This window comes from Chaetodon trifascialis, chromosome 5 (assembly GCF_039877785.1).
Source record: "Chaetodon trifascialis isolate fChaTrf1 chromosome 5, fChaTrf1.hap1, whole genome shotgun sequence".
Taxonomy (NCBI): domain Eukaryota; kingdom Metazoa; phylum Chordata; class Actinopteri; order Chaetodontiformes; family Chaetodontidae; genus Chaetodon; species Chaetodon trifascialis.
The window spans coordinates 23,616,031-23,641,602 of record NC_092060.1 but is presented as its reverse complement, the minus strand read 5'-3'; the positions used below and the strand labels follow the sequence as shown (position 1 = coordinate 23,641,602).

At 39.8% G+C, this 25,572-nt stretch overlaps 5 protein-coding genes across 5 annotated transcripts; 4 read left to right on the top strand and 1 right to left on the bottom strand.

Annotated features, from left to right (window-relative positions):
- Positions 1–325: 325 nt before the first annotated feature.
- LOC139330983 (signal-regulatory protein beta-2-like) lies at positions 326–1,986 on the top strand. The gene is made up of 6 exons (XM_070962216.1): positions 326–368; positions 475–810; positions 1,028–1,391; positions 1,497–1,621; positions 1,712–1,770; positions 1,867–1,986. The coding sequence occupies exons 1-6, from the start codon at positions 326–328 to the stop codon at positions 1,984–1,986; spliced, it is 1,047 nt and encodes a 348-aa protein (XP_070818317.1).
- Positions 1,987–4,393: 2,407 nt separating this feature from the next.
- LOC139330982 (signal-regulatory protein beta-2-like) lies at positions 4,394–6,118 on the top strand. The gene is made up of 6 exons (XM_070962215.1): positions 4,394–4,473; positions 4,580–4,909; positions 5,083–5,442; positions 5,647–5,757; positions 5,853–5,899; positions 5,984–6,118. The coding sequence occupies exons 1-6, from the start codon at positions 4,431–4,433 to the stop codon at positions 6,116–6,118; spliced, it is 1,026 nt and encodes a 341-aa protein (XP_070818316.1). The 5' UTR covers positions 4,394–4,430.
- Positions 6,119–10,015: 3,897 nt separating this feature from the next.
- LOC139330981 (signal-regulatory protein beta-2-like) lies at positions 10,016–11,580 on the top strand. The gene is made up of 6 exons (XM_070962213.1): positions 10,016–10,058; positions 10,165–10,500; positions 10,631–10,991; positions 11,097–11,221; positions 11,312–11,370; positions 11,461–11,580. Exons 1-6 carry the CDS (start codon positions 10,016–10,018, stop codon positions 11,578–11,580), a joined length of 1,044 nt encoding a protein of 347 aa, XP_070818314.1.
- A 5,389-nt stretch (positions 11,581–16,969) lies between these two features.
- On the bottom strand, positions 16,970–19,975 carry LOC139331280 (cell adhesion molecule CEACAM1-like; the record flags this gene model as incomplete). Its single annotated transcript, XM_070962686.1, has 5 exons — positions 16,970–17,162; positions 17,493–17,557; positions 18,140–18,274; positions 18,745–19,089; positions 19,594–19,975. Coding segments are annotated over 5 exons (1,095 nt in total), but the record flags the coding sequence as incomplete, so codon positions are not given.
- Positions 19,976–23,372: 3,397 nt separating this feature from the next.
- On the top strand, positions 23,373–25,062 carry LOC139330980 (signal-regulatory protein beta-2-like). The gene is made up of 6 exons (XM_070962212.1): positions 23,373–23,415; positions 23,557–23,886; positions 24,049–24,408; positions 24,521–24,673; positions 24,816–24,841; positions 24,934–25,062. The coding sequence occupies exons 1-6, from the start codon at positions 23,373–23,375 to the stop codon at positions 25,060–25,062; spliced, it is 1,041 nt and encodes a 346-aa protein (XP_070818313.1).
- The last annotated feature ends 510 nt before the right edge of the window (positions 25,063–25,572 follow it).

The window sequence follows — 25,572 nt, the reverse complement described above, 5'->3', positions numbered from 1 at the left end:
ACAAAGATAATGTCAACAGATCTTTTGTTTGCAAAGTCTCACCTAACAGACCGTCTGTGTCGACTGTGTCGGTTGTAGGAACCCACCATGGGAACCAAACACCACCGTGAGAAGACAAAGGTGAGCTGTTGGTGTTTCATGTGTTACAGTCGGAAAGTTTTTGGTTAATTTCCACTGTGGTAGTACAGTGATACGCCAACGTAACAGGAGGCCAATCAGATTGTTGTAAAGTTGGACCCTCCCATTTGATATGCCTACATTAAGGCAAATGGTCTCATGATACGCTCTGAAGTTACTGTAGTTTCTCTGGTGGAAGGAACAGAAAATGCCAATAATATTTTATATACTGCTGATGCTCAGAGTGGGACGTAAGTATCTGTGGAGAGGTCAGATGTATCCATCGTATTCTGACAGTGATCTAGAAGAGTTATACAGATGTGTCTGTTATTAATCACTCATCTGTGTTTCTTTCAGGATGCACAGACCATCAGAACTTTGTGACAAAGACTGTTGGTGTTGGACAAAGCGTGACTCTCTCATGTACCCACCAGAGATCTGGGGACATTGAAACCCGTTTCTGGATCAAGCTTGTCCCTGGAAAGTTGCCTGAAATCTTGGGAAGAGCACTGAGCTTTGATTATGATAATGTGAATGAAATTCCTCACATTACTTTCACACGAGAGCCTGAAAGATTCATCCTCAGTATAACAGAGACGAAGCTGAGCGATACCGCATTTTACTACTGTTTAAAGTCAAATTCACAGCGTTACAAGATCGCGTTTTTGAAAGGAGCGTTTCTGAGAGTTGAAGGTAAATATATCAAAAACACATTCATAATATTTGCTAGCGTGTTATTATGTTAATGTGCAGCAGCATTCAACCACAGTATCCATCTGTGTCATGTGGACGTACGTTTAACGTTAATGTGTCAGTCGATTATAGATTACACTTAAACATCTTGTCTATTCTATTTTTTTTTTTTTTTTTGTCATGAAAGTGGGTAAATATTTGTGTTTTCAATTTCCAGGAGCAGAACCTGATATCACTGCGGTCGTTCAAGCCCCTCTATCTGATCCAGTCCGTCCAGGAGACTCAGTGTCTCTGCAGTGTTCAGTCCTCTATGACTCTGAGAGCAAAACATGTCCAGGAGGACTCGGTGTGTACTGGTTCAGAGCTGGATCACATGAATCTCATCCCAGTGTCATTTACACTCATGGAAACAGTGGTGATGAGTGTGAGACGAGTCCTGAGGCTCGCTCTCCACAGAAATGTGTCTACAACTTCTTCAAGGAGAACATCAGCTCCTCTGATGCTGGGACTTATCACTGTGCTGTGGCCACATGTGGACAGATGTTATTTGGAAATGGAACAAAACTGGATGTTGAAGGTAAGTGCTTAATATTTCTTTATAATGGTTATAGTATCACAATCTTATCAAGTCAGCGATCTATAATTATTTCTTCATTTATTTGTTTGTTTCATGTTTCAGTTGTCAGCACTTGTGATTCACAGAAAGACGACACAGTTGTCTGTCTGCTGTTTGCTGCTTTGGCTATAAATCTGATTCTTGTAGCCTCCCTTCTTTATGTCATCAGGAAAAAATCCTGTGATTGTTGTAAAGGTAAGAGACGTTACTCATACAGTCTATTAGACTGACTTGATTCAGGATTGTCCTGTCTATAATTATACACATCTTTTTTAAATAATACAGCTGTTGTCACTCTGCAAACAGATGCTGCAGGAGCCAGTGATGATCAGCAAAGTCAGCAGGTAAAGAATTCAAAGATGTACTGTAGCTAGAAAAGTTATCAGCTTGTGTTAAAATCAGCTTTCTCTCATTTTCAATTTTGCACTTTATTCCCTCAGAGAAATGAGGATTCTTTGGTTTATGCTGCACCAAACTTTATCAGGAGTAAAACCGGCAAAGCAGGGAGAAGAAATCCAAGAAAGGAGGAGATGATCTACACTGATGTCAGGGCTTTGTGATGGATTAATGATCTAAACAGTGGATATGCTAATTAATGATAATGGTAATCAGTCTCTTGCATTGTGCATCATATATCTAATACATTTTGTTTAATTTTTTTGTGTTTTCTCTTCTTCAAGGGCTCCATTGAATCTGTTATATAGTTTTAAGGCTGTTAACGTCCTCCCAAGGCTCCAATCTTTTTATCAATGTGATGAAAAACAATTGCACTCCTCAGAATTTATGTCTGTGTATATGTGTTGTTTCCTTTGATAATAAAGAAACTCCCACATTGAAACAGTGAACTGTTGTGTCCTTGGACACCACAACATCCCACAACTGTAGACAGAAGCACAGCTAACAGAAACACACAGGGAGCGTTTTCTGTGAGAGGACAGCGACTCCATTTAATGAACTCCTCCATCTTTCAGATCTCACAGCACTTTATAAAGGCCTTCTGCATTTCTGCTGTGAGAGCAAGCAAAGCCACAAGCAACAAGCTACACTGACAGATAAAGGCTGCAGTGGGCCTTTTCTCCACACTTTGACCAAACATCAAGGCTGTTTACTCACAACAGACCTGATGATGGGCTTCAACAGGATGTGCAGTGAGGGAGGAGCTACATGAGGTCTCAGCAGGCTAATTTTAGTTGAAGTTGAAATGATTTATGTTGTATTACTTTCCTTTTAATGTGCTCATTTAAATGATTCTTATGTTTTTAAAGATGTACCGGAAGACATCTGCGATCTTAAAATATACAATCCTCATACTACTTCATATTTGCTTGAAACTTTAATGTAAGATTATTGATTCATTCAGCTTTCGTTTGAACAGGCTACCAGTCTGTCACAGCGTGTCTTTAACAAAACTGTCCAACTTATATAATCAGGCAGACTTTAAGATCACAGTTCAAACTCCTGCTCTCACCAAAAAGGCTGGACCAGTGAATGATTAGCACCTGTAAGTTGTCGTGACTTCTCTGGTTAACTTTTAGCCGTGCTAGCGTAGAATGGCTTTCGCAACGGCAACAGCAACTATTAGATGTATTGCCATGACCAGAGGATGAATCCTAATTAGCATGGTGATCTACGGACTTCTCTGTAGTGCCACCAGCAGGTTGGCATGTGATTTTGAGTGGAAAGTCTCAATAACCATTTCATGTCCCCCTCAGCATGAATTGGAATAACTGTTGATGCTCCTGACTTTTCATCTAACAGCATCAGCAGATTTAAAATAAATAAATAAATTTCTCCAATATTTTATGACCAAAAACCTGGTGATGACATCCCCATCAGCCTCAGATGAAATGTATCTTAAATGCTAATTTGACAATTGTTAACATGCTAACATGCTAAACTGCAATGAGATGGTAAACATGGTAAACAGTATACCAGCTTTAAACAGCATATTAGCAAGCCAACATTAGCATTTAGCTTAAGTCAATATTGTGCCTAAATGCAACCTCACAGAGTCGTTAACATCTCTTAGACTTGTTTAAATGTGAACGAATCAAATGGACAAAATTCCAATTTCAATTGATGGTACACACATGGTTTTTATTTATTTTTAAATACATGACAAACTGTACATCTGTCATTGTCCGCTGGTCGACTGCGGGCCAAAGCTTCCATGCAACCCGCAGAATATGAATGAATTCAGAAAATACGTTCTTAAAACTTGCTCAGAGGCCCAGTCCATCCAGAGAGGGATTGTTGATTAACTTGCCGACCACTGCCAACAAGCCAAGAAGTCTGCAATTTATAGTTCACCCCTTCTACAGAATCAGATTATTCTCCATCTCCGTCCTCTTTACACCGTGGACCCACCATCAAACCTTAAAGGCTTCAGTGAATCTTGAGCTTGTGAACACATCCTGCTTGTCTAACAGGCCAATAATAAAAGTAATAACATTCATAAATCAAAGCAGCAGTACAATCACTACCAGAAATAATAAACATAATGATTAAGCACCTTCAAAAGCAAGAGGTCAATTGAGCAATTCTGCAACAGGCCCGTTGTGATTAATGCTAATATTCAGTGTCAATGTGTGTGTGATGCAGTGCCAGCATCCTGTCTCAGACTAATAATTATATTTCCATTTTTGAAACCATGTCAATATGGATTGTAGTTTAATTTTTAAAATCAGAACAAAGATAATGTCAACAGATCTTTTGTTTGCAAAGTCTCACCTAACAGACCGTCTGTGTCGACTGTAGGAACCCACCATGGGAACCAAACACCACCGTGAGAAGACAAAGGTGAGCTGTTGGTGTTTCATGTGTTACAGTCGGAAAGTTTTTGGTTAATTTCCATTGTGGTAGTACAGTGATACGCCAACGTAACAGGAGGCCAATCAGATTGTTGTAAAGTTGGACCCTCCCATTTGATATGCCTACATTAAGGCAAATCGTCTCATGATACGCTCTGAAGTTACTGTAGTTTCTCTGGTGGAAGGAACAGAAAATGCCAATAATATTTTATATACTGCTGATGCTCAGAGTGGGACGTAAGTATCTGTGGAGAGGTCAGATGTATCCATCGTATTCTGACAGTGATCTAGAAGAGTTATACAGACGTGTCTGTTATTAATCACTCATCTGTGTTTCTTTCAGGATGCACAGACCATCAGAACTTTGTGACAAAGACTGTTGGTGTTGGACAAAGCGTGACTCTCTCATGTACCCACCAGAGATCTCGGAGCATTGAAACCCTTTTCTGGATCAAGCTTGTCCCTGGAAAGTTGCCTGAAATCTTGGGAAGAGCACTGAGCTTTGATTTTGATAATGTGAATGAAATTCCTCACATTACTTTCACACAAGAGCCTGAAAGATTCATCCTCAGTGTAACAGAGACAAAACTGAGCGATACCGCATTTTACTACTGTTTAAAGTCACAGCTTTACAATATCGCATTTTTGAAAGGAGCGTTTCTGAGAGTTGAAGGTAAATATATCAAAAACACATTCATAATATTTGCTAGCGTGTTATTATGTTAATGTGCAGCAGCATTCAACCACAGTATCATACACACAGTATCCATCTGTGTCATGTGGACTTATGTTTAACGTTAATTTTTGTCATGAAAGTGGGTAAATATTTGTGTTTTCAATTTCCAGGAGCAGAACCTGATATCACTGCCGTCATTGAAGCCCCTCTATCTGATCCAGTCTGTCCAGGAGACTCAGTGTCTCTGCAGTGTTCAGTCCTCTATGACTCTGAGAGCAAAACATGTCCAGGAGGACTCGGTGTGTACTGGTTCAGAGCCGGATCACATGAATCTCATCCCAGTGTCATTTACGCTCATGGAAACAGTGGTGATGAGTGTAAGACAAGTCCTGAGGATCGCTCTCCACAGAAATGTGTCTACAACTTCTTCAAGGAGAACATCAGCTCCTCTGATGCTGGGACTTATTACTGTGCTGTGGACACATGTGGACAGATAATATTTGGAAATGGAACAAAACTGGATGTTGAAGGTAAGTGCTTCATTGTTCTATTAGAAAATCTGAATTTTGACTCTAAATGTCAGATTATACATTCAAACCAAGCTTATTAAGATCAACTATAAGCACTTTTTTTGTTTTACATCTAAATTCATCTAACCAGGAGGTGACATGAAAGATCATTTTCTTTTAGTCTTTGACATCTTTCGTTATTGTTTCCTTTTTATCTTGTTTCAGAACCCTGTATCTGTTCAGTTGCAGTTATTTTTCTGCTGTTTGCTGTCTTGGCTGTAAGCCTGATTGTCATAGCGCTCCTCATTTACGGCATAAAGTCTGACTGTTCCAACGGTAATAGAAGTTACTCACAGTTCTCCTCATGATGAAATCAAAGCTGCTCCATCATTATTTATTGTAATCTATATGTTTTCTGTTTTATCATACAGCTGCTGTCGCCATGCAAAAATACAGCGGTGGTCAGAAAAGTCGACAGGTGAGGAATTTGACTGTCAGATTAACCTTATTAAAACAGCTGCGACAGCTTTTTTTAACTTTGTCACTTCATGTATTTTCTCAGAGAGATGGAGACATGTGGGTTTATTCCTCAGTCATCTTCACCATGATTACAGATGACAGTGGTGCATTAAAGGATCCAAAAGCAGCAGAGAAAGCGAGGATCTCCGCTGTTGTCAAGGCTTTTTGGTTGGATTAGTGAGCTAACAGGTCTGTTAGAGAGTTAGAGAGAAAGAACACTGATTTTGGATCAGAGGCCTGTATCAGAATCAGTATCTGGTTTTGGTTTTTGTTGTTGTTTCCTGGTTGTTGTTGTTTTGTGACCACGCATACTATTTGGGAATATGATACGTGACTAAATGATGTCAAACTGTGTCAATTAATAAAGCACACTGTGCACACTGTCCAAACAGCTGACACGATCTGTTATTGTGTCAAACAAATGTTTTTTCTCCAGATTTATTATCACTCGCCAGAATCACTTTAATCCCTCCAATATTTCAATATGACAACAAATATTATGTATCAAGTGTCCAACCTCATCAAATTCACAGGGCTATCACAGACACACTGCGTGCACATTTCTTGTTGTATTTGATGTGCGTGTGTGTGTGTGTGTGTGTGTGTGTGTGTGTGTGTGTGTGTGTGTGTGTGTGTGTGTGTGTGTGTGTGTGTGTATGTGAGAGAGAGAGAGAGAGGAGTAGACACTGCTGTGTCTCTGCCCACCAAAACTTTCACACCTGTAGGCAGAAGCATGTTTCTCAAACACATGGGGAGCATTTTGTTTTGTGGACATAATTAATCTTTCTGAAGAGAAATGTACTAACAAGAAAATATACCCTGTGAAAAATGTCATGGGACAACTGGTCAAATTAATAAACTCCCCCATCTTTCTGGTCTCACATAACTCTGTAAAAGCCCTGTGCATGTCTGTAGCAAAACCACATTCAACCGCTACACTGACTGACAGAGGCTGCGGTGGGCCATCTCTCCGCCCTTTGACCAACCATCAAAGATGTTTGCTCAGAGCAGAGCTGACTGCGCTTCAACAGGATGTGCAGTCAGAGTAAAGGTGCAAGGACAGAAGAGCTACAAGAGGCATCAGAAAGCTCGTTTCAGTTGAACTTTTAATTATTCACCATTTAAAATTACATACATGCTTTAAAAGGTTGATAATTGAAAAGTGGGCAAGTTCAGACAGAGATCAGCTCAAGGTCACGCTGACACCTCAGGTCATTGAGCGTTTCGGCTTGACTTGACTGCTTTTGGACTGGAGGAGGAAACCGGTGCAAGCAGAAAGACAACATGATTTTCACACAAACTGGTCTGGAGTCTGGATTCAGAGCCACAACAACAGCTTTCTTACTTTAACATCTAAATGGTAAAATTTGGATTTGCCTGTTACTGGCTGAGTGTGTCTAGATTGAAGCAAATCTCCAGCAGAGGGTAAATTCCTCTGTGCTGTATAGGCTATTAGGGAAGTTAGCTCAAAACATTTGGTTTGTGTTAAAGTTCTTATTCTTAATATCATAACTGAAATGAGCTCATTGCTACTGTGGCTAACTTCAAGAGAAGAACAGGGCTGGCTTGCGTCTGAGAGAAAAATGACTCTGCGTAAAGCAGATCTTAAGGCTACCAAAGCTTTTTTCTAACAGTTCAAACATGAGCTTTTACCACAAAGATGTGGGTGGGACCAGTGAATGTAGACCACTCCCTCCTTTTTCAGCAACTACCAATGAGAAGCAACCAAACCGCAGAGAAGCGCAATGAAAAGCGCTGGTGACATGGCATGACTGAGCAGGCGTATGTCCTCCCTCTGCACGCTCGAGCTGCTCCTCTGAGGTGTTGTCGTGTTAAATCGGAACAGTAATGGTGTCACACCACTCGCCTTGTAGAGAATGTAAAACAGCAGCGATCAAGCCCGCGTTCCTGACACTAATACTTACAGCGAGACAGGAAGAAAAGACCCCACTGAGTTCACGCCTTATTTTGATAGCCCAACCACAACATTGTCTAACTTTCCATGCATCATTTGTTTGTCAGTGAAGAGACCGTGTGCACAACTTGAAAGCACAAAGCAGGTACTTACCACAGAGCTTTTATTTTGAACAAGATTTACAGTTCTTACCTCCTCTTCGTCCACCCTCCTTTATATTTAACTGTGTGTGCATGTGTGTGGGATTGTTGTTTTAACTGTATGGTAATCTTTTGTTGTTATAGTCTCTGGTGTTGGAGTACATTGCATTAGATCGTCAGGTTTTCTTGTTCCCTATTATTGTGAAGGGATTCATCATATGTTGGACAAGCATGTCTTTATGTTACTGCAGTTACCTTAAAGCAAGTAAAAAGCTCCAGTTAAGATCAATAAAACTCCAAAAGTGAATGTCTGTTACAGCCTTCTGGTAGAATGCTGCTGTTACTGCCTCTCACCTAATGCATGTGGTTGTGTTGGGATATGCCTCTGCCAGCTAAATAGCAATGAAGCACGTACTGCACAGTAAATGGAAGTTTGTCTACTCATGTGTTTCACTTCAGATGACTGACAGGCAGAGTGGGCAGATTATCATTTGTTATGAGGGGCATTTGCAATGATAGTTTCTTCTCTGGTTAACTTTTAACCGTGCTAGCGTAGAATGGCTCTCGCAATGGCAACAGCAATTATTAGATGTATTGCCATGACCAGAGGATGAATCCTAATTAGCATGGTGATCTACGGACTTCTGTGTAGTGCCACCAGCAGGTTGGCATGTGATTTTGAGTGGAAAGTCTCAATAACCATTTCATGTCCCCCTCAGCATGAATTGGAATAACTGTTGATGCTCCTGACTTTTCATCTAACAGCATCAGCAGATTTAAAATAAATAAATAAATTTCTCCAATATTTTATGACCAAAAACCTGGTGATGACATCCCCATCAGCCTCAGATGAAATGTATCTTAAATGCTAATTTGACAATTGTTAACATGCTAACATGCTAAACTGCAATGAGATGGTAAACATGGTAAACAGTATACCAGCTTTAAACAGCATATTAGCAAGCCAACATTAGCATTTAGCTTAAGTCAATATTGTGCCTAAATGCAACCTCACAGAGTCGTTAACATCTCTTAGACTTGTTTAAATGTGAACAAATCAAATGGACAAAATTCCAATTTCAATTGATGGTACACACATGGTTTTTATTTATTTTTAAATACATGACAAACTGTACATCTGTCATTGTCAGCTGGTCGACTGCGGGCCAAAGCTTCCATGCAACCCGCAGAATATGAATGAATTCAGAAAATACGTTCTTAAAACTTGCTCAGAGGCCCAGTCCATCCAGAGAGTGATTGTTGATTAACTTGCCGACCACTGCCAACAAGCCAAGAAGTCTGCAATTTATAGTTCACCCCTTCTACAGAATCAGATTATTCTCCATCTCCGTCCTCTTTACACCGTGGACCCACCATCAAACCTTAAAGGCTTCAGTGAATCTTGAGCTTGTGAACACATCCTGCTTGTCTAACAGGCCAATAATAAAAGTAATAACATTCATAAATCAAAGCAGCAGTACAATCACTACCAGAAATAATAAACATAATGATTAAGCACCTTCAAAAGCAAGAGGTCAATTGAGCAATTCTGCAACAGGCCCGTTGTGATTAATGCTAATATTTAGTGTCAATGTGTGTGTGATGCAGTGCCAGCATCCTGTCTCAGACTAATAATTATATTTCCATTTTTGAAACCATGTCAATATGGATTGTAGTTTAATTTTTAAAATCAGAACAAAGATAATGTCAACAGATCTTTTGTTTGCAAAGTCTCACCTAACAGACCGTCTGTGTCGACTGTGTCGGTTGTAGGAACCCACCATGGGAACCAAACACCACCGTGAGAAGACAAAGGTGAGCTGTTGGTGTTTCATGTGTTACAGTCGGAAAGTTTTTGGTTAATTTCCACTGTGGTAGTACAGTGATACGCCAACGTAACAGGAGGCCAATCAGATTGTTGTAAAGTTGGACCCTCCCATTTGATATGCCTACATTAAGGCAAATGGTCTCATGATACGCTCTGAAGTTACTGTAGTTTCTCTGGTGGAAGGAACAGAAAATGCCAATAATATTTTATATACTGCTGATGCTCAGAGTGGGACGTAAGTATCTGTGGAGAGGTCAGATGTATCCATCGTATTCTGACAGTGATCTAGAAGAGATATACAGACATGTCTGTTATTAATCACTCATCTGTGTTTCTTTCAGGATGCACAGACCATCAGAACTTTGTGACAAAGACTGTTGGTGTTGGACAAAGCGTGACTCTCTCATGTACCCACCAGAGATCTGGGGACATTGCAACCCTTTTCTGGATCAAGCTTGTCCCTGGAAAGTTGCCTGAAATCTTGGGAAGAGCACTGAGCTTTGATTATGATGATGTGAATGAAATTCCTCACATTACTTTCACACAAGAGCCTGGAAGATTCATCCTCAGTGTAACAGAGACAAAACTGAGCGATACCGCATTTTACTACTGTTTAAAGTCAAATTCACAGCGTTACAAGATCGCGTTTTCGAAAGGAGCGTTTCTGAGAGTTGAAGGTAAATATATCAAAAACACATTCATAATATTTGCTAGCAGTGTTATTATGTTAATGTGCAGCAGCATTCAACCACAGTATCATACACACAGTATTTATTTGAGTCATGTGGACTTATGTTTAATTTCCAGGAGCAGAACCTGATATCACTGCCGTCATTGAAGTCCCTCCATCTGATCCGGTCCGTCCAGGAGACTCAGTGTCTCTGCAGTGTTCAGTCCTCTCTGACTCTGGGAACAAAACATGTCCAGGAGGACTCGGTGTGTACTGGTCCAGAGCTGGATCACATGAATCTCATCCCAGTATCATTTACGCTCATGGAAACAGTGGTGAGTGTGAGACGAGTCCTGAGGCTCGCTCTCCACAGAAATGTGTCTACAACTTCTTCAAGGAGAACATCAGCTCCTCTGATGCTGGGACTTATCACTGTGCTGTGGCCACATGTGGACAGATGTTATTTGGAAATGGAACAAAACTGGACGTTGAAGGTAAGTTCTTAATATTTCTTTATAATAGTTATGGTGTCACAGTCTTATCAAGTCAATGATCTATATTTATTTCTTCATTTATTTGTTTGTTTCATGTTTCAGTTGTCAGCACTTGTGATTCACAGAAAGACGACACAGTTGTCTGTCTGCTGTTTGCTGCTTTGGCTATAAGTCTAATTCTTACAGCCTCCCTTCTTTATGTCATCAGGAAAAAATCCTGTGGTTGTTGTAAAGGTAAGAGACGTTACTCATACAGTCTGTGAGACTGACTTGATTCAAATTTGTCCTGTCTATAATTATACACATCTTTTTTAAATAATACAGCTGTTGTCACTCTGCAAACAGATGCTGCAGCAGCCAGTGATGATCAGCAAAGTCAGCAGGTAAATAATTTAAAGATGTAGCTAAAAAGTTATCAGCTTGTGTTAAAATCAGCTCTCTCCCATTTTCAATTTTGCACTTTATTCCCTCAGAGAAATGAAGATTCTTTGGTTTATGCTGCACCAAACTTTATCAGGAGTAAAACCGGCAAAGCAGGTAGAAGAAGTCCAAGAAAGGAGGAGACGATCTACACTGATGTCAGGGCTTTGTGATGGATTGATAATCTAAGTGGAAATGCTAATTAATGATAATGGTAATCAGTCTCTTGCATTGTGCATCTTATATCTATTATTTTGGTTCAGTTTTTTGTGTTTTCTCTTCTTCAAGGGCTCCATTGAATCTGTTATGTAGTTTTATGGCTGTTAACATCCTCCCAAGGCTCCAATCTTTATATCAATGTGATGCAAAACAGTTGTACTCCTTAGACTTTATGTCTGTGTATATGTGTTGTTTCCTTTGATAATAAAGAAACTCCCACATTGAAACAGTGAACTGTTGTGTCCTTGGACACCACAACATCCCACAACTGTAGACAGAAGCACAGCTAACAGAAACACACAGGGAGCGTTTTCTGTGAGAGGACAGCGACTCCATTTAATGAACTCCTCCGACTTTCTGATCTCACAGCACTTTATAAAGGCCTTCTGCATTTCTGCTGTGAGAGCAAGCAAAGCCACAAGCAACAAGCTGCACTGACAGATAAAGGCTGCGGTGGGCCTTTTCTCCACACTTTGACCAAACATCAAGGCTGTTTACTCACAACAGACCTGATGATGGGCTGCAACAGGATGTGCAGTGAGGGAGGAGCTGCATGAGGTCTCAGCAGGCTAATTTTAGTTGAAATGATTTATGTTGTATTACTTTCCTTTTAATGTGCTCATTTAAATGATTCTTGTGTTTTTAAAGATGCACCCAAAGACATCTGCAATCTTAAAATATACAATCCTCATACTACTTCATATTTGCTTTAAACTTTAATGTCAGATTATTGATTCATTCAGCTTTCATTTGAACAGGCTACCAGTCTGTCACAGCGTGTCTTTAACAAAACTGTCCGACTTATATAATCAGGCAGACTTTAAGATCACAGTTCAAACTCCTGCTCTCACCAAAAAGGCTGGACCAGTGAATGATTAGCACCTGTATGTTGTCGTGATAGCAATAAATAATATCATGTTGATTTTATTAATACAGACAGAATGACAAAGGTAGAAAGCGCCTTTGTGTTCACACCGCACACTGAAGCTCGGTTGCAGCAGTGCTTCAGTTTCCATGCATCGCTTGTTTGTGGGTGGTGACTGTCAGTGCTTGTTTGTTTGTGTCTGTGTGTGAAAGCACAAAGCAGGACACAAAGTATATTCAGGGCTTCTGTCTTAAATGACATTTTACACTTGTTGCTTCTCTCTGTTCACACTCATCAAACCAACATGATTTGGCTTGTGGTCAACAATATGTTGACCCTGATGAAGGCCACAAACCACAACACACTGGTGTGAGTAAGTGATAATGTCAGCTGAGGTGTTCATTATCAGGAACTGATGGACGATGGGGAGGACAGAGCCATCTGATGCACAGTGTCGTCTCAGTGAAGGGACACCCTGAAGGGCATTATGCCACTTACATTATGGTCATTTGCAAATGAAAACCATTCATTTAGATTTTTTTTCACAAGCTGTAACTTTAAAGTTAACCAATAAGTTTCCATAAGAACACCTGAGGATGAATAATACCTGGAACAATCAAGACAATTTTGTCTTTTTTGTCCTCTTTGAGCTGTATGTCTTTTTTCCTATGCAAGTACACTGACTGACCTTTGATGCCACTTGGCAACGAGAGATATTTCTAGTTCACTCAGCTCAAAGAACCCTTTGGCTGTGAGCCAGAAAGCTAACTTTATGCTAGCGAGATTCAAAGTTAATAACCTGGTGTACAGTTGATAAACTGTAAATGTAATTTGACAGTATGTTTAACAACGAGACTCAAGTGCTATAGTGCTATCCAGCCATGTCACTGTCCACAATTCACTGTCCAGATTGATGGGCCGTGTGCTCTGTTGGCCACAGCATGCAGCAGCGAGTTGAACAGGGAATGGGGTGTGAGGGAATCAGCAATGTGAATCAAAGTATTACTAACTTCAGGGGAGCAGAGTACTTCCTGCAACTTGTGCGAGGGCCTGGCTTTGAGGTCTGCTGTGTTGGCTGCAGCGGTCTGTGTGACTGTGGGGTCAGTGGGGTCTGTGAGCCTGACTGACTGGCTGCCGAGCTCAATACCACCACAAGTGCCTATGGAGCTTCTCAGCTCTGAAAATGTTGCAGCACTTTCGAGATTTGTCAGCGATTTTTGTAAAACTGCTCATATTCTAAATCGACATGGTTGATTTATTGCCTCAGAAAGGTGTCATAAGTGGATCAAATGATGGAATAGCATATGAAGATTGTGGCAGACTTCCTGTTGTTGGCCCAGCTGGTTGTTGGAACCACTCCGGCACTTGCTTTGCATTGTGAGGCACAGTGAAGTGGAAGTTGGGTGTATGCTGGGAATTATGTGATGTCATCAAACTCACCGTCCAATTAAGCATCATAATGGTGTATGTTGTATTTCGCTAACAGGTGCAACAAAAGCAACATAAGAGTGAGGACATGTCAATCAAGCACAGTTTGTAAACGCCCACAGAGTTCTGAAAAAGGTCCACCATAGTTAATTTGCCATGTGTGCCGAGTGCTTTCAGACCCTGTTTACGCCTGGCATGAACGTGCATCCTGCACACAGAGCTGGAACTGAAAGTTTGGCTGCACTCTCTCTCCCAGTCTTGTGTGACTAGCTTACTGTAGCTTTGTTGTTAAAACAACATGTCACTTCAGATGTTATATGTTTCCTAAGTAGCTTCATCATATGAGTGAGTATCAGCTGAAAAGTCAGATTAAGATCAAATTTCCTCTTTGGCGTTCACTTCAGAGTCAGTTATAGAAACCCACCATGAAACAATAGCCTGCTGTTCTTTCATGTGTTCACGTTGGAAAGATGCTTCAGTTTATTTCCACTGCGGTGCACAGTGAAACACCGACATAACGAGAGGCCAATCAGATTGCTCTGACATAGTTCCCTCCCTCTCCATATGGTTATATTAAAGTGAATCATCTTCTAATAATGTTTCATTTAACTGTGGACTCAAGTGGATGACCCAGAAAACGCTGATCGTGTTTTATTCGCTGCTGATGCTCGGAGTGGGGCGTAAGTAAAAGTTTCAGATGTACTACAGATACATATTTAAGTATTGTCATGGTGTTACAGTTTGATTCTCTGATGTGTGTTCATTTTTTTCAGGAAGCACAAACGATCAGATCTTTGAGACAAAGACTTGATTTTGGACAAAGTATGATTCTGATTCTGATTCTGATTCTGATTCTGATTCTGATTCTGATTCTGACTCCGATTCTGTTTGCTGCTTTGGCTATAATTCTGATTCTTGTAGTCTTCCTTTTTTATGTCATCTGGAAAAAATCCTGTTGTTGTACAGGTAAGAGACGTTACTCAGACAATCTATTAGACTGTTTCCCAACAGCCAAAATCACTTGAGTCAGATTTGTGCCTTCTATAATTCAAACCTATAGAATTTTTCATCTTAAACACAGTAAAATCCATAATTTTTTACTGTCTGTTATCTTTTTTCTTTTTTCTTTTTTTAATAATCCACTCTGCAAACAAATGCTGCAGCAGCCAGTGATGATCAGCAAAGTCAGCAGGTAAAGATTTCAAAGATGTAGCTAGAAAAGTTATCAGCTTGTGTTAAAATCAGCTCTCTCTCATTTTTGATTTTGCACTTTATTCCCTTAGAGAACTGAGTATTCTTTGGTTTATTACCACTATACATTACCAGGAGGGAAGCCGGCAGAGAAGAGGGAGAAGAAGTCCAAGAAAGGAGGAGACAATCTACAGTGATTTCACAGCTTCGCGATGCATTAATAATCTAAATGCTGGATTTAATAAGTGAGGCTGTGTATAACTTTTATGCACCACACTCGGAGGGAAATATACCACTTTGTCAGCACTGGTGCTTTCATTGCACATCAGAAGACATAAAATGCCACAAATATTATATATATATATTGGATATTCTAAAGGATATTTTATCACATCCTTTTAACTTTTTTTTTCGTCCTGTGTGCATTTTATTGTTAAAGTTTTCCAGTAAATCTGCTTATGATGCATCTGTCCAAGTTGACTTTTTCGGAGCATTCAGTGTAAAAAGTGTGAGTGATCGTAAGAAGAAGCATCTACAAAAAACAACCTTTCAGGAGCTTCAAACAGCGTAAGTTATATATTGCTTACTTTTTATTACTTGAATTTTACAAAACGTGAACATAAAATTCAGTTTCCTGAAATCACTGCCAGGTCATCTTTTTCATCAGCTCCTCTTGATGTAAGATTGATGAAATTTTGTCCGCCTGCAACTTATAAAACAAGTATGCACGAAAATCCAATCTCGACCACAATGTAACGTGATGTATGTGTCAGACCAAACAACTCTGAGATTTCATATTATTTGCAGTCATTGATCATATTTGATTCTATCGGTGCAAAACAAATATTCCACAACGCACAATTATAATCTGTGATATCGAGCACTGTGTCGACAAACTTAGATCTGATAAAGTCAAAGTGTATTTTGCAAGATCATTTGCATCTTATACAAATCATGATTGTGGCATTTTGAGTCAGGTGATGAAAAAATAATTTGAATACATTTTGCCCATATGATTAAAAGGTGTTAGATTGAATGGGTCTATTTCATGCAGATGTGAGTAATTACATGGCAGGAGCCCCGTGGCTTAAGATGCAGAGATCTCCTTCATTTGCTGTCATCACTGATCAATAATAAAGGTAAATTTAAAAAAAAAAAGCCCCAATGGTCTCAAAAACATGGAAAAGTAATGTTTTCATGCAGTAACTGTGTTTTTCTTAATTCTGAAACCAAGAAGAAAAATGTCTTGGTTTCATGGACGGTGTTGGAATCAGCTTATTGCCATTAGCTGTTGACTGTGGATATATGCAGTTAAATTTGTGGCCCACCTGGAATTGTTTTTAGGGGTACACCAATCCAGTCCACTGAATCAATACAGGTGGCTCAGATATGAGAGAAGTTCACACATTTTAAATTAGAGAAAAACAATGCGTACTGTAACAGACAGTGCCCTGTTGGTGTCAGGAAGAGAAAGAAAGTCACATCAGAGGATATTTCAAAGTTTATTTGCAGACACACACCATATGGCAGTAAACCTGTTGTAAATAACTGCTTTTAGAATATTGCTGCTTTTCCTTTATTGTTTTTATTCACAAGGCTGACTACATCAAATTATGTCAATAAAAGTGTACTGTAATATTTGTACTGCTATGATCTGTCACTGTGCAAAGATGTGCCAGAGTTACATAATCAGACATGGAAACAAAACAAAGTTTATCAAGTAAAAGAATGATTACAGATGCAGTTATTCCACGTCCACGTTCTGACTGAAACTCAACTCCTTGTGTCACTCTCTGGCATCAGATGGGAATAAAATATGTGAAGTGTTGCGTGTGAACACTCTCTCAGTCCGCTGAGGCCCTTTGCAGAGGCCGGGGGAGCAGTTCACAGGCTGTGCTCTGCCTGTAGAGAGGGGTGCTGCTGGCTGTGGTGATCTGCTCTGACGACAGAGTACACACACTCTTGTGGCGACTCGCTCCTCTTCGTCACTCGTTTCACTTTCCTTGCAGATAAATTCAGAGCTGCGTAGTTCTCTGACTGCGCTTCACCGTCCTCCAAAAATTGTAATATGATGAGAAATATTTCAGAGATTCACACCAAGAGCATGAAGATCAAGTCTAGAGGAAAGACTTAAAACGTTGATAGGACTGATTTCCAGCGACTTTACAGTAAATTTAATATACTTTATTTTACGTATTTTCTAATATCACTGTAATAATTAAAATATTCCTAATCAATCATCAGTGTTTTTATACCTTTTGACTGAACAGTTTATTACATGTTACAAGTATAACATGATGTGTTCTGTCCAGATCTGATGAATAAAAAGGATTATCCACACACCACTGCAAACTGTATTTACCAGGAGCATACAGTATTTACCTGATCATTTGATTGATCCGCAGTTGACTTGTCATGTCCGACATGATGGGACGCACTCACTGCTCCTGTTAAAGAAAAATCTGAGCTTTCAGAGTGTGTGTACACATGAGGGAGATGGTTCCCGCAGTCATAGCAGTGTGATAAAGAAAAGACTTCAATAACATTTTCAGTTTTCAACCCTAACCCTAACCCCCTAACCCTCACTCACTCCTGTCATGTGCTCAGTGCAGCTTCAGTGCTCGACTGATAACCACTGATGAACTCCACCAGAGCTTTATAATATTTCCTGCTGCAGTAAAATATTGTGGTGGGACATAGCTCAGCTGGGGAATATTGTATTTCTCACATATGAATGTTAACAAAGTAATATTTTACATTTAAGCAAAGAGTATAGTGACCTCAGGTTCATAATGACATAACACCATACAAGTCAAGAAAAACCAACATGTAACCACAAAAAGAGGCTGAGAAGACACCTCCTGTCGTGTCGTTCTTTCAAGTGCAATACCTCTACATTCAGAGTATTTAGCCTGCTGTTGGACAGAAGTACAAATGTCCCAAAGAAGACATGCAGATGGATTTTCCAAATAATGCTGGCATCTCGAAAAGCTTAACCGCAGTGAAAAGTAAAATAGGGTGAAACCCACCTTTGCATTGATCGCAAACTTTCCTTCGATTTACGTAAAAAATAAAGACAACAATCACAGTGACACAGCAGGCCAACAGCGCTCCGAGCACGAGGACAACTGGGTCCACCTCTGGTCCTGAATCCCAGACAATTCCTAAGAGACATTAAGCATGATCAGTTACTAAATGAATGGCATTTTGTCAACAGGAGCAATTGATAAGTCAGTGTTTGATTCTAATGTTTAGTCAGAAGTATTCTCGTCTTTTATTTAAGCTCTGGGTCAAAGACTCAACACATAATCGTGTGTGTGTGTGTGTGTGTGTGTGTGTGTGTGTGTGTGTGTGTGTGTGTGTGTGTGTGTGTGTGTGTGTGTGTGTAACACTGTGTGATTTATCAGTGCAACTTGAAATGGAGCCAAAGACAACGTCAGCATAAAGTAATTTTTGTAAATGAATTACATAAACGTTTAAGGTGTCCATGGAATAATTATAAAACGTTGCTGAGAAAGAACAACTGTGAGTCCAACAGAAGAAAGCTACGGACTAAAAATCTGCCAGACTCAGGTTCACTTTAAGCAGGCATACAAGATGAATGTTTGGTTTTAACACAACCGTAAAGTCGTACTTGTCTGCACTTGAGTTCCTTCACCGAACAGGATCTGTCCACATGTGGCCACAGCACAGTAGTAAGTCCCAGTATCAGAGGAGTCTCGTACAGTTTGGGACAGACTGTAGAGGCAGCTCCTCCCGTTTTGTTCATAACTTCTGTTCCTGTGAGTGTAAATGATGGCTGGATGAGATTTTCCTGATCCAGGTCTGAACCAGTACACGCTGTGTTCACCTGGACACTGGACTCTGTTGTCTTTGTTCTTGGAGAGAAGTGAACAGTTGAGAGTCACTGAGCCGCCTGGCTTGATTAACGCTGTCTCTGGACTCTGCTTCACGTTGACAGATTTCTGCTGATTACGGTCTGTCATTCAGTTGAAAAGAAAAAAAAAAAACATAAAAAGGAATTAATTATCCAAATTAGCTATATGACATAAATACATAATGATCAGATAAGACTTTATTGATCTGATACCAGATTAAGTCGTTACTGCAGCAAATATTACAAAAAGCAAAAACAGTGGCACAGGCAGCTCAAGATTAAAAAAAAAAAAAAAGTGTACAGGATACAGAACAGAAAATCGACCATGTATATGTACATTATATACCAACTATGGAAATACTAAATGCCATAAAAATACTACTGCCCATAAAAATACTATTATATTAAAATACTGTCATATGTTGTGTTGCACTTGAGAAATACTGTTGCATAGAAAGGACATTGAGTCTGTATATGCACAACACAGAGCTACATTACATGATGCTGGTGTTAAACAGGCATGAAGGAGCTGTGGTAGTGTTCTGTCTTACACACTGGATGCAGCATTAACATTGACATAGGAACAAATAGTGAAAGATAATTTACCATTAACAGCCAAGAAGACACCGGAACTGAAACTCTGTGAATACACTGATCCATTTTGAAAGAGGTACGTAGCTTCATCCTCTCTGCTGACATTTCTGATGGTGAAAAAATACTGAGAATCCTTTTTTATGACTGTGAAGCGTGAATCACGAAATGCTTCACTAATAGTTCTTTTGCCATAATACTCAGCAACTACTGATTGGACCAAATATCCAAGAGACTGCTTATACAAATGAAAGAATTCTGCGTTGTCGTCAGAAGCTTGAAATTGCAAAGTAACATTCCCACCAAGTTCAGCCACAGCCAAAGACGTCTGCTGAGGAACGTCTGCGCTTTGAATCAAGTCTGACGAAAAGAGACAAACAATAACAGACATACAACACGAGAGGACAAAATCAATGAAACGTGTTTAAAGATTATTACTGCGCCTTGTCTGATTCCTAAGAATGTGTTCTCACACACAGTGCAGTAAATACAGTATTTTGCATTAGTGTTTTTCTCACAATGGTTAAGAGTAGCACTTACGCACGGTTCCAAGAAGAATCAAAGCAGGCAGTCCTGCCATCATTGTTGCACAGCACGCTTGTCTTGCACAACTCTCAGACGTCCTCTCAGCCAAGTGACAGTTTAGTCACAACATCACCAAGGTTTGAGAGGTAGAAGTCATCATGATTGGCTGAAGTGTAGAAAATGACCTCCCCCTACATATTTAGCAAAGCTGTGACCTATTTTAATTTGACAAGAAATCTACATATGCTTTCATTTTATCTTTCAAAGCAAAATGTCTTTTTAGTAACATTACTGAATTTCTTATTTGTGTGATAACCAGTTTTTATGTTTTGTGCTGAGTTAATGACTGAACACCAAAGCCTGTCCCTTTGACACACTGTGTATTTACAGGTCACAATATGGAGTTTTTTTTATTTATTTTAATCACTTAAAAAAAATATATATGTGTGTGTGTGTGTGTGTGTGTGTGTGTGTGTGTGTGTGTGTGTGTGTGTGTGTGTGTGTATACACACTATTTTCTGCTAGCATACACACAATGTATAAACACAATGCACGATTTGTGCCAAAATAAAATGGTGTTTCAAATATTTTGAGGAAAATACACCTCAAGAAAACACACAATGTAATTTTTTTAACAATGAAATTCCACACTTAGAAAAAAAAATCATGTTTCGGATTTGATTGACATATTTGACGTGTTCACATTCTCCACCAAGAAAGGCCCAATAAAGCGAGGTGAGGGTTTCTTAGAGTCAGTCACAGGAGGAATATTTTTGGAAGATAACCAAATACTGATCTGGAGTGTATGTGGGTGCTGGGGTCCGGTACAGTCCGGTTCAGTCCTCAGAGCAGCTCGAGTCTTCCTCCAGAGATTGCGGCAACATTGCATCTGGACGGAGGGGACAGCAACCTCTCCGTCTTCCAAGGGAAACGTGAGGCTGGTGACTTTGAGGTGACTCAAATGGACACAGACCTGAAGGAGAACCAGTGAGAGAGTTGGGAGCATCCTCAATCAAAACCAAATGGGAACTCCAGGAGGAAGGATTTGTTGCTGTTTCTAGGTCCTGATTGGCTCTGTCTGCCTGGCCATTCGTCTGAGGGTGGAAACTGGAGAACAGATTGAAAGTAGTCCCAAGGAGTTGACAAAACTCTTTCCACACTAGGGAAATTAATTGTAGACCTCTGTTTGAGACAATATCTGTGGGAATATCCTGGAGTCTGAACACATGTGTTACTAGCAGAGCAGCAGTCTGTCTGATGGAGGGGATCTTGGAAAGGACTACAAAGTGAACCACCTTGAACAAGTGGTTGACTATAGTGAGGAAAGCTATAATGAGGTCTGTGACGACGTCAAGTGCGATGTGAAACCAAGAACGACTGCGGATGGGCAGCAGACACAGCAGACCAACTGGAGTAGGATGTGAAGTTTTCCCCTGGGCACAGATGGAGCAAGCAGAGACAGAGTCAGTCACCAAAGTATCTCTTGATACTGTCCAGGGTGACAGTTGAATTTGCATGGGTGAGCCCTTTGCAAAACTGCGAACAAACTGTCAGGCACAAAGAGACAGCTTGGAGAGCCTTTATCTGGGTTGTGGTGAGTTGGGCCTCTCACCTCTGATTCGATTTCCCAAGTCACTGCTGCCAACACACAGGGTGAGGGAAGAATGATGTCTGCACACGAAGGGGTTCATCAGAGGTGTGGCGGTTTGATATTGAGAAGTTCAAGGTCCTATTCAGGTCCTGTTCAGAAAATGCTGTTCAGTACCCGTCAACCAATGCAGCCATTCCTCAAATGCCAATTTTACTGCCAACAATTCTTGGTTCCAAACATCATAGTTTATCTTTGCTGATGAAAAGCTTTTGGGAGAAAAAGGTTCAGGGATGGAGTTTTTGATCTGGGCCTGAGCACTGAGAGATTAAAGCCCCCACTCAGTGTCATATACTTCAATGATGAGTTGGCAAGTGGGGTCTGGCTCAACTAGGGTAGGAAGTGAAAAGACTCTTGATTTGAGAAAAAGCAAGGTCTTTCCTGGGGTCAAAGAAAACATGGTGGAGATAGTGGTTAACCTTGTCAGGAGAAATCACTCTGCTCATGTCCTTGATGAACCAAAAGTAAAACTGTTAGAGTTTGCATAGTTTTTAGGACCCAAAATACAGAGCGGAGACATATTAGACAGGAGTTAAAGGAAGGTTAACAGTTTTAACTTGACAATTTAAGAACGTGCTACAGGTGAATCAAGTGTTGAAGAATCGAGAGCACTGAGTCTAGAAGTGACTATTAGCCAGGTCTCAGCTGGCTAATTTAATCGAGGTTGAAATGTTTTCATTCTTCTTCCTTTTTAATGTGCATTCAAAAATTATGTTTTTAAAGAAAGACACACTACAACTATATGCATCAGTGATGTTAAAATGTCCAATCCTCATATCAATTCATGTGTTTTTTTTCCATTTTAATGTAAATGTATTGATTTATTTGCCAATATTTTGGACACACTGCCAGTCCATCACTGCACAACGTGATGCACAAGGTGGAGCAGACTTTAGCAAGCATGTGAAACCTGTTAGCAGCTAATCAGGAAAGCTTAACATCACAGTTCAACATCACTCCTGCTTTTGCTAAAAAGACAGCAGCCACCAATCAAAAGGACCAAACTGCAGAAAAGTGCATAAAAAACAGTCATGACATAACATGACTGGGTAGGTGTGTCAGTGGGAATCTAATCCAGTCTCATCCCAACTCTGGAAGCGTTTGGCCACAAAGAGACAGGATCTCAGGAAATACCTTTGATTTCAGTGTTGGCAGATAAATTCTTCAATCCTTCAATGTATATTTGTACAAATATACAAATTGGAAATATTACTAACAAGACGCATGTCCTAAACAGCTTGGCTCATAGCGAGTATCACTTGAAAAGTTGACTGAATATTGTTAAAATACAAAGGAAAATGTTTTTAACCACATTGTTCTGGATCATGTCGTTCACATTAAGATCAAACAAATCGTCTCTTGTATTTACTCTCAGCGTCAGTTATAGAAACCCACCATGAAACATGAAACAAAAGCTTGCTGTTGGTGGTGTTTCATGTGTTCACGTTGGAAAGATGGTTCACTTTATTTCCACTGTGGTGCACAGTGAAAAAACAACGTAACAAGAGGCCAATCAGATTGCTCTGAAATAGTTCCCTCCCTCTCGATATGGTTACATTAAGGTGAATCGTCTTCTACTAATATTTAATTTGACTGTAGACTCGAGCGGATGAACAAGAAAATGCTGATCGTGTTTTATTCACTGCTGATGCTCGGAGTGGGGCGTAAGTATGAGTAAACGTTTCAGATGTACTACAGATACATATTTGAAGTATTGTCATGGTGTTACAGTAATTCAGCAGAGGGCATTCATGATTCTTTCTCTGCTCACTGATCTGTGGTTCTTCATTTTGTTTTGTTTTCAGGATCCACAGACGATCAGATCTTTGAGACAAGGACTGTTGATTTTGGACAAAATGTGACTCTGACCTGTGAACGCTCGACATCTTGGTCTTCAACGCAATTATTTTGGATCAGGCTTGTTTCTGGAAACTTGCCTGAAATCTTGGGAGGAACTTTTAATTTTGATTATGATGGTGTGATCAACACTGGTCACATCACAGCCAAACAAGAGCCTGGAAGATTTATTCTGCATATTAGTGAAACAAAGCTCAGCGATACTGGAGTTTACTACTGTTTAAAGTTTGAACAACTTCACATGGCTCTTCTGAAAGGAACATTTCTAAGGATCAAAGGTAAGCACTCTTTCTAACACCAGTTTGCATAGTTAAATGTTCCCACATGCATAAATTAATATAGTACATGTCCACAGTTTAAAGTAGTCTGTTCAGACTAACAGTTTTAACTCTTTGGTCATGAAAGTAACACATGCTTATTTTCATGTTTGTATTTCACAGGACCAGAAACTGATATCATTGCCGTCGTTCAAGCCCCTCCATCTGATCCGGTCCGTCCAGGAGACTCAGTGTCTCTGCAGTGTTCAGTCCTCTCTGACTCTGAGAACAAAACATGTCCAGGAGGACTCGGTGTGTACTGGTTCAGAGCCGGATCACATGAATCTCATCCCAGTGTCATTTACGCTCATGGAAACAGTGGTGATGAGTGTGAGACGAGTCCTGAGGCTCGCTCTCCACAGAAATGTGTCTACAACTTCTTCAAGGAGAACATCAGCTCCTCTGATGCTGGGACTTATCACTGTGCTGTGGCCACATGTGGACAGATAATATTTGGAAATGGAATTAAAGTCGAGGTTAAAGGTAAGTGCTGAATATTTCTTTGTAATGGTTATAGTATCACAATTTTATCAAGTCAATTATCTATTACTTATATTGACTTAAGATAATTGTTTTTCTTTTCATAATGTTTCAGGTAATTCACAGAAAATTGACAAAGGTGTCTATCTGCTGTTTGCTGCTTTGGCTATAAGTCTAATTCTTACAGCCTCCCTTCTTTATGTCATCAGGAAAAAATCCTGTGGTTGTTGTAAAGGTAAGAGACGTTACTCAGACAACCTATTAGACTGTTTCCCAACAGCCAAAATCACTTGATTCAGATTTTTGCCTTTTATAATTCTAACCTATAGAATTTTTCATCACACACACAGTAAAATCTTTTCCTCTTCTTTTTTTTTAATAATCCACTCTGCAACCAGATGCTGCAGCAGCCAGTGATGATCAGCAAAGTCAGCAGGTAAAGAATTCAAAGATGTCGCTAGAAAAAGTTATCAACTTGTGTTAAAATCAGCTTTCTCTCATTTTCAATTTTGCACTTTATTCCCTCAGAGAAATGAAGATTCTTTGGTTTATGCTGCACCAAACATGAGCAGGAGGAAAGCTGGCAAATCAGAAGAGAATCAAAGAAGAAGTCCAAGAAAGGAGGAGACGATCTACACTGATGTCAGGGCTTTGTGATGGATTAATAATCTAAACGCTGGATTTAAAAAGTGATCCTGTATGTATACGCCACACTGGGAGGGAAATACACCACTTTGTCAGCACTTGTGCTTTCAGAAGACATAAAATATTATATAAATTGGATATTCTAAAGGACATTTTATGCATAATATTTAGAAATTTTGTCCAAACATTTTTTGAGTCCTGCTATTTCAGCATTTCACAAAAGGAAATGAATCATCATGATGCAAAAATAACACATTTAATAGTCAAATATTATTGTAACAGTCTGTAGTACTCACTTGTAGTATCACATCTTGTTAATTTTGTTTCATCCTGTGTGTAATTTATTATTAAAGTTTTCCGACATATCTGCGTATGATGCATCTACCCAAGTTGACTTTTTCGAGGCATCCAGTGTAAAAAAGTGTGAGTGACTGAATGTCTTGTTAAATGTTTGCAACGCAGTAGCAACAACTGCAGAAAACAATTCCTCAGAAGGTTGAAACAGCATAAGTTTTACATTGT

Coding starts and splice junctions, on each gene's coding strand:
- LOC139330983 (XM_070962216.1), top strand. CDS start 326: ATGCCAATAATATTTTATATACTGCTGATGCTCAGAGTGGGAC. Junction 369..474: donor GCTGATGCTCAGAGTGGGAC/GTAAGTATCTGT, acceptor TGTTTCTTTCAG/GATGCACAGACCATCAGAAC. Junction 811..1,027: donor AGCGTTTCTGAGAGTTGAAG/GTAAATATATCA, acceptor TTCAATTTCCAG/GAGCAGAACCTGATATCACT.
- LOC139330982 (XM_070962215.1), top strand. CDS start 4,431: ATGCCAATAATATTTTATATACTGCTGATGCTCAGAGTGGGAC. Junction 5,443..5,646: donor AACAAAACTGGATGTTGAAG/GTAAGTGCTTCA, acceptor ATCTTGTTTCAG/AACCCTGTATCTGTTCAGTT. Junction 5,900..5,983: donor GTGGTCAGAAAAGTCGACAG/GTGAGGAATTTG, acceptor GTATTTTCTCAG/AGAGATGGAGACATGTGGGT.
- LOC139330981 (XM_070962213.1), top strand. CDS start 10,016: ATGCCAATAATATTTTATATACTGCTGATGCTCAGAGTGGGAC. Junction 10,992..11,096: donor AAACTGGACGTTGAAGGTAA/GTTCTTAATATT, acceptor TTCAGTTGTCAG/CACTTGTGATTCACAGAAAG. Junction 11,371..11,460: donor ATGATCAGCAAAGTCAGCAG/GTAAATAATTTA, acceptor TTATTCCCTCAG/AGAAATGAAGATTCTTTGGT.
- LOC139330980 (XM_070962212.1), top strand. CDS start 23,373: ATGCTGATCGTGTTTTATTCACTGCTGATGCTCGGAGTGGGGC. Junction 23,416..23,556: donor GCTGATGCTCGGAGTGGGGC/GTAAGTATGAGT, acceptor TTTTGTTTTCAG/GATCCACAGACGATCAGATC. Junction 24,842..24,933: donor ATGATCAGCAAAGTCAGCAG/GTAAAGAATTCA, acceptor TTATTCCCTCAG/AGAAATGAAGATTCTTTGGT.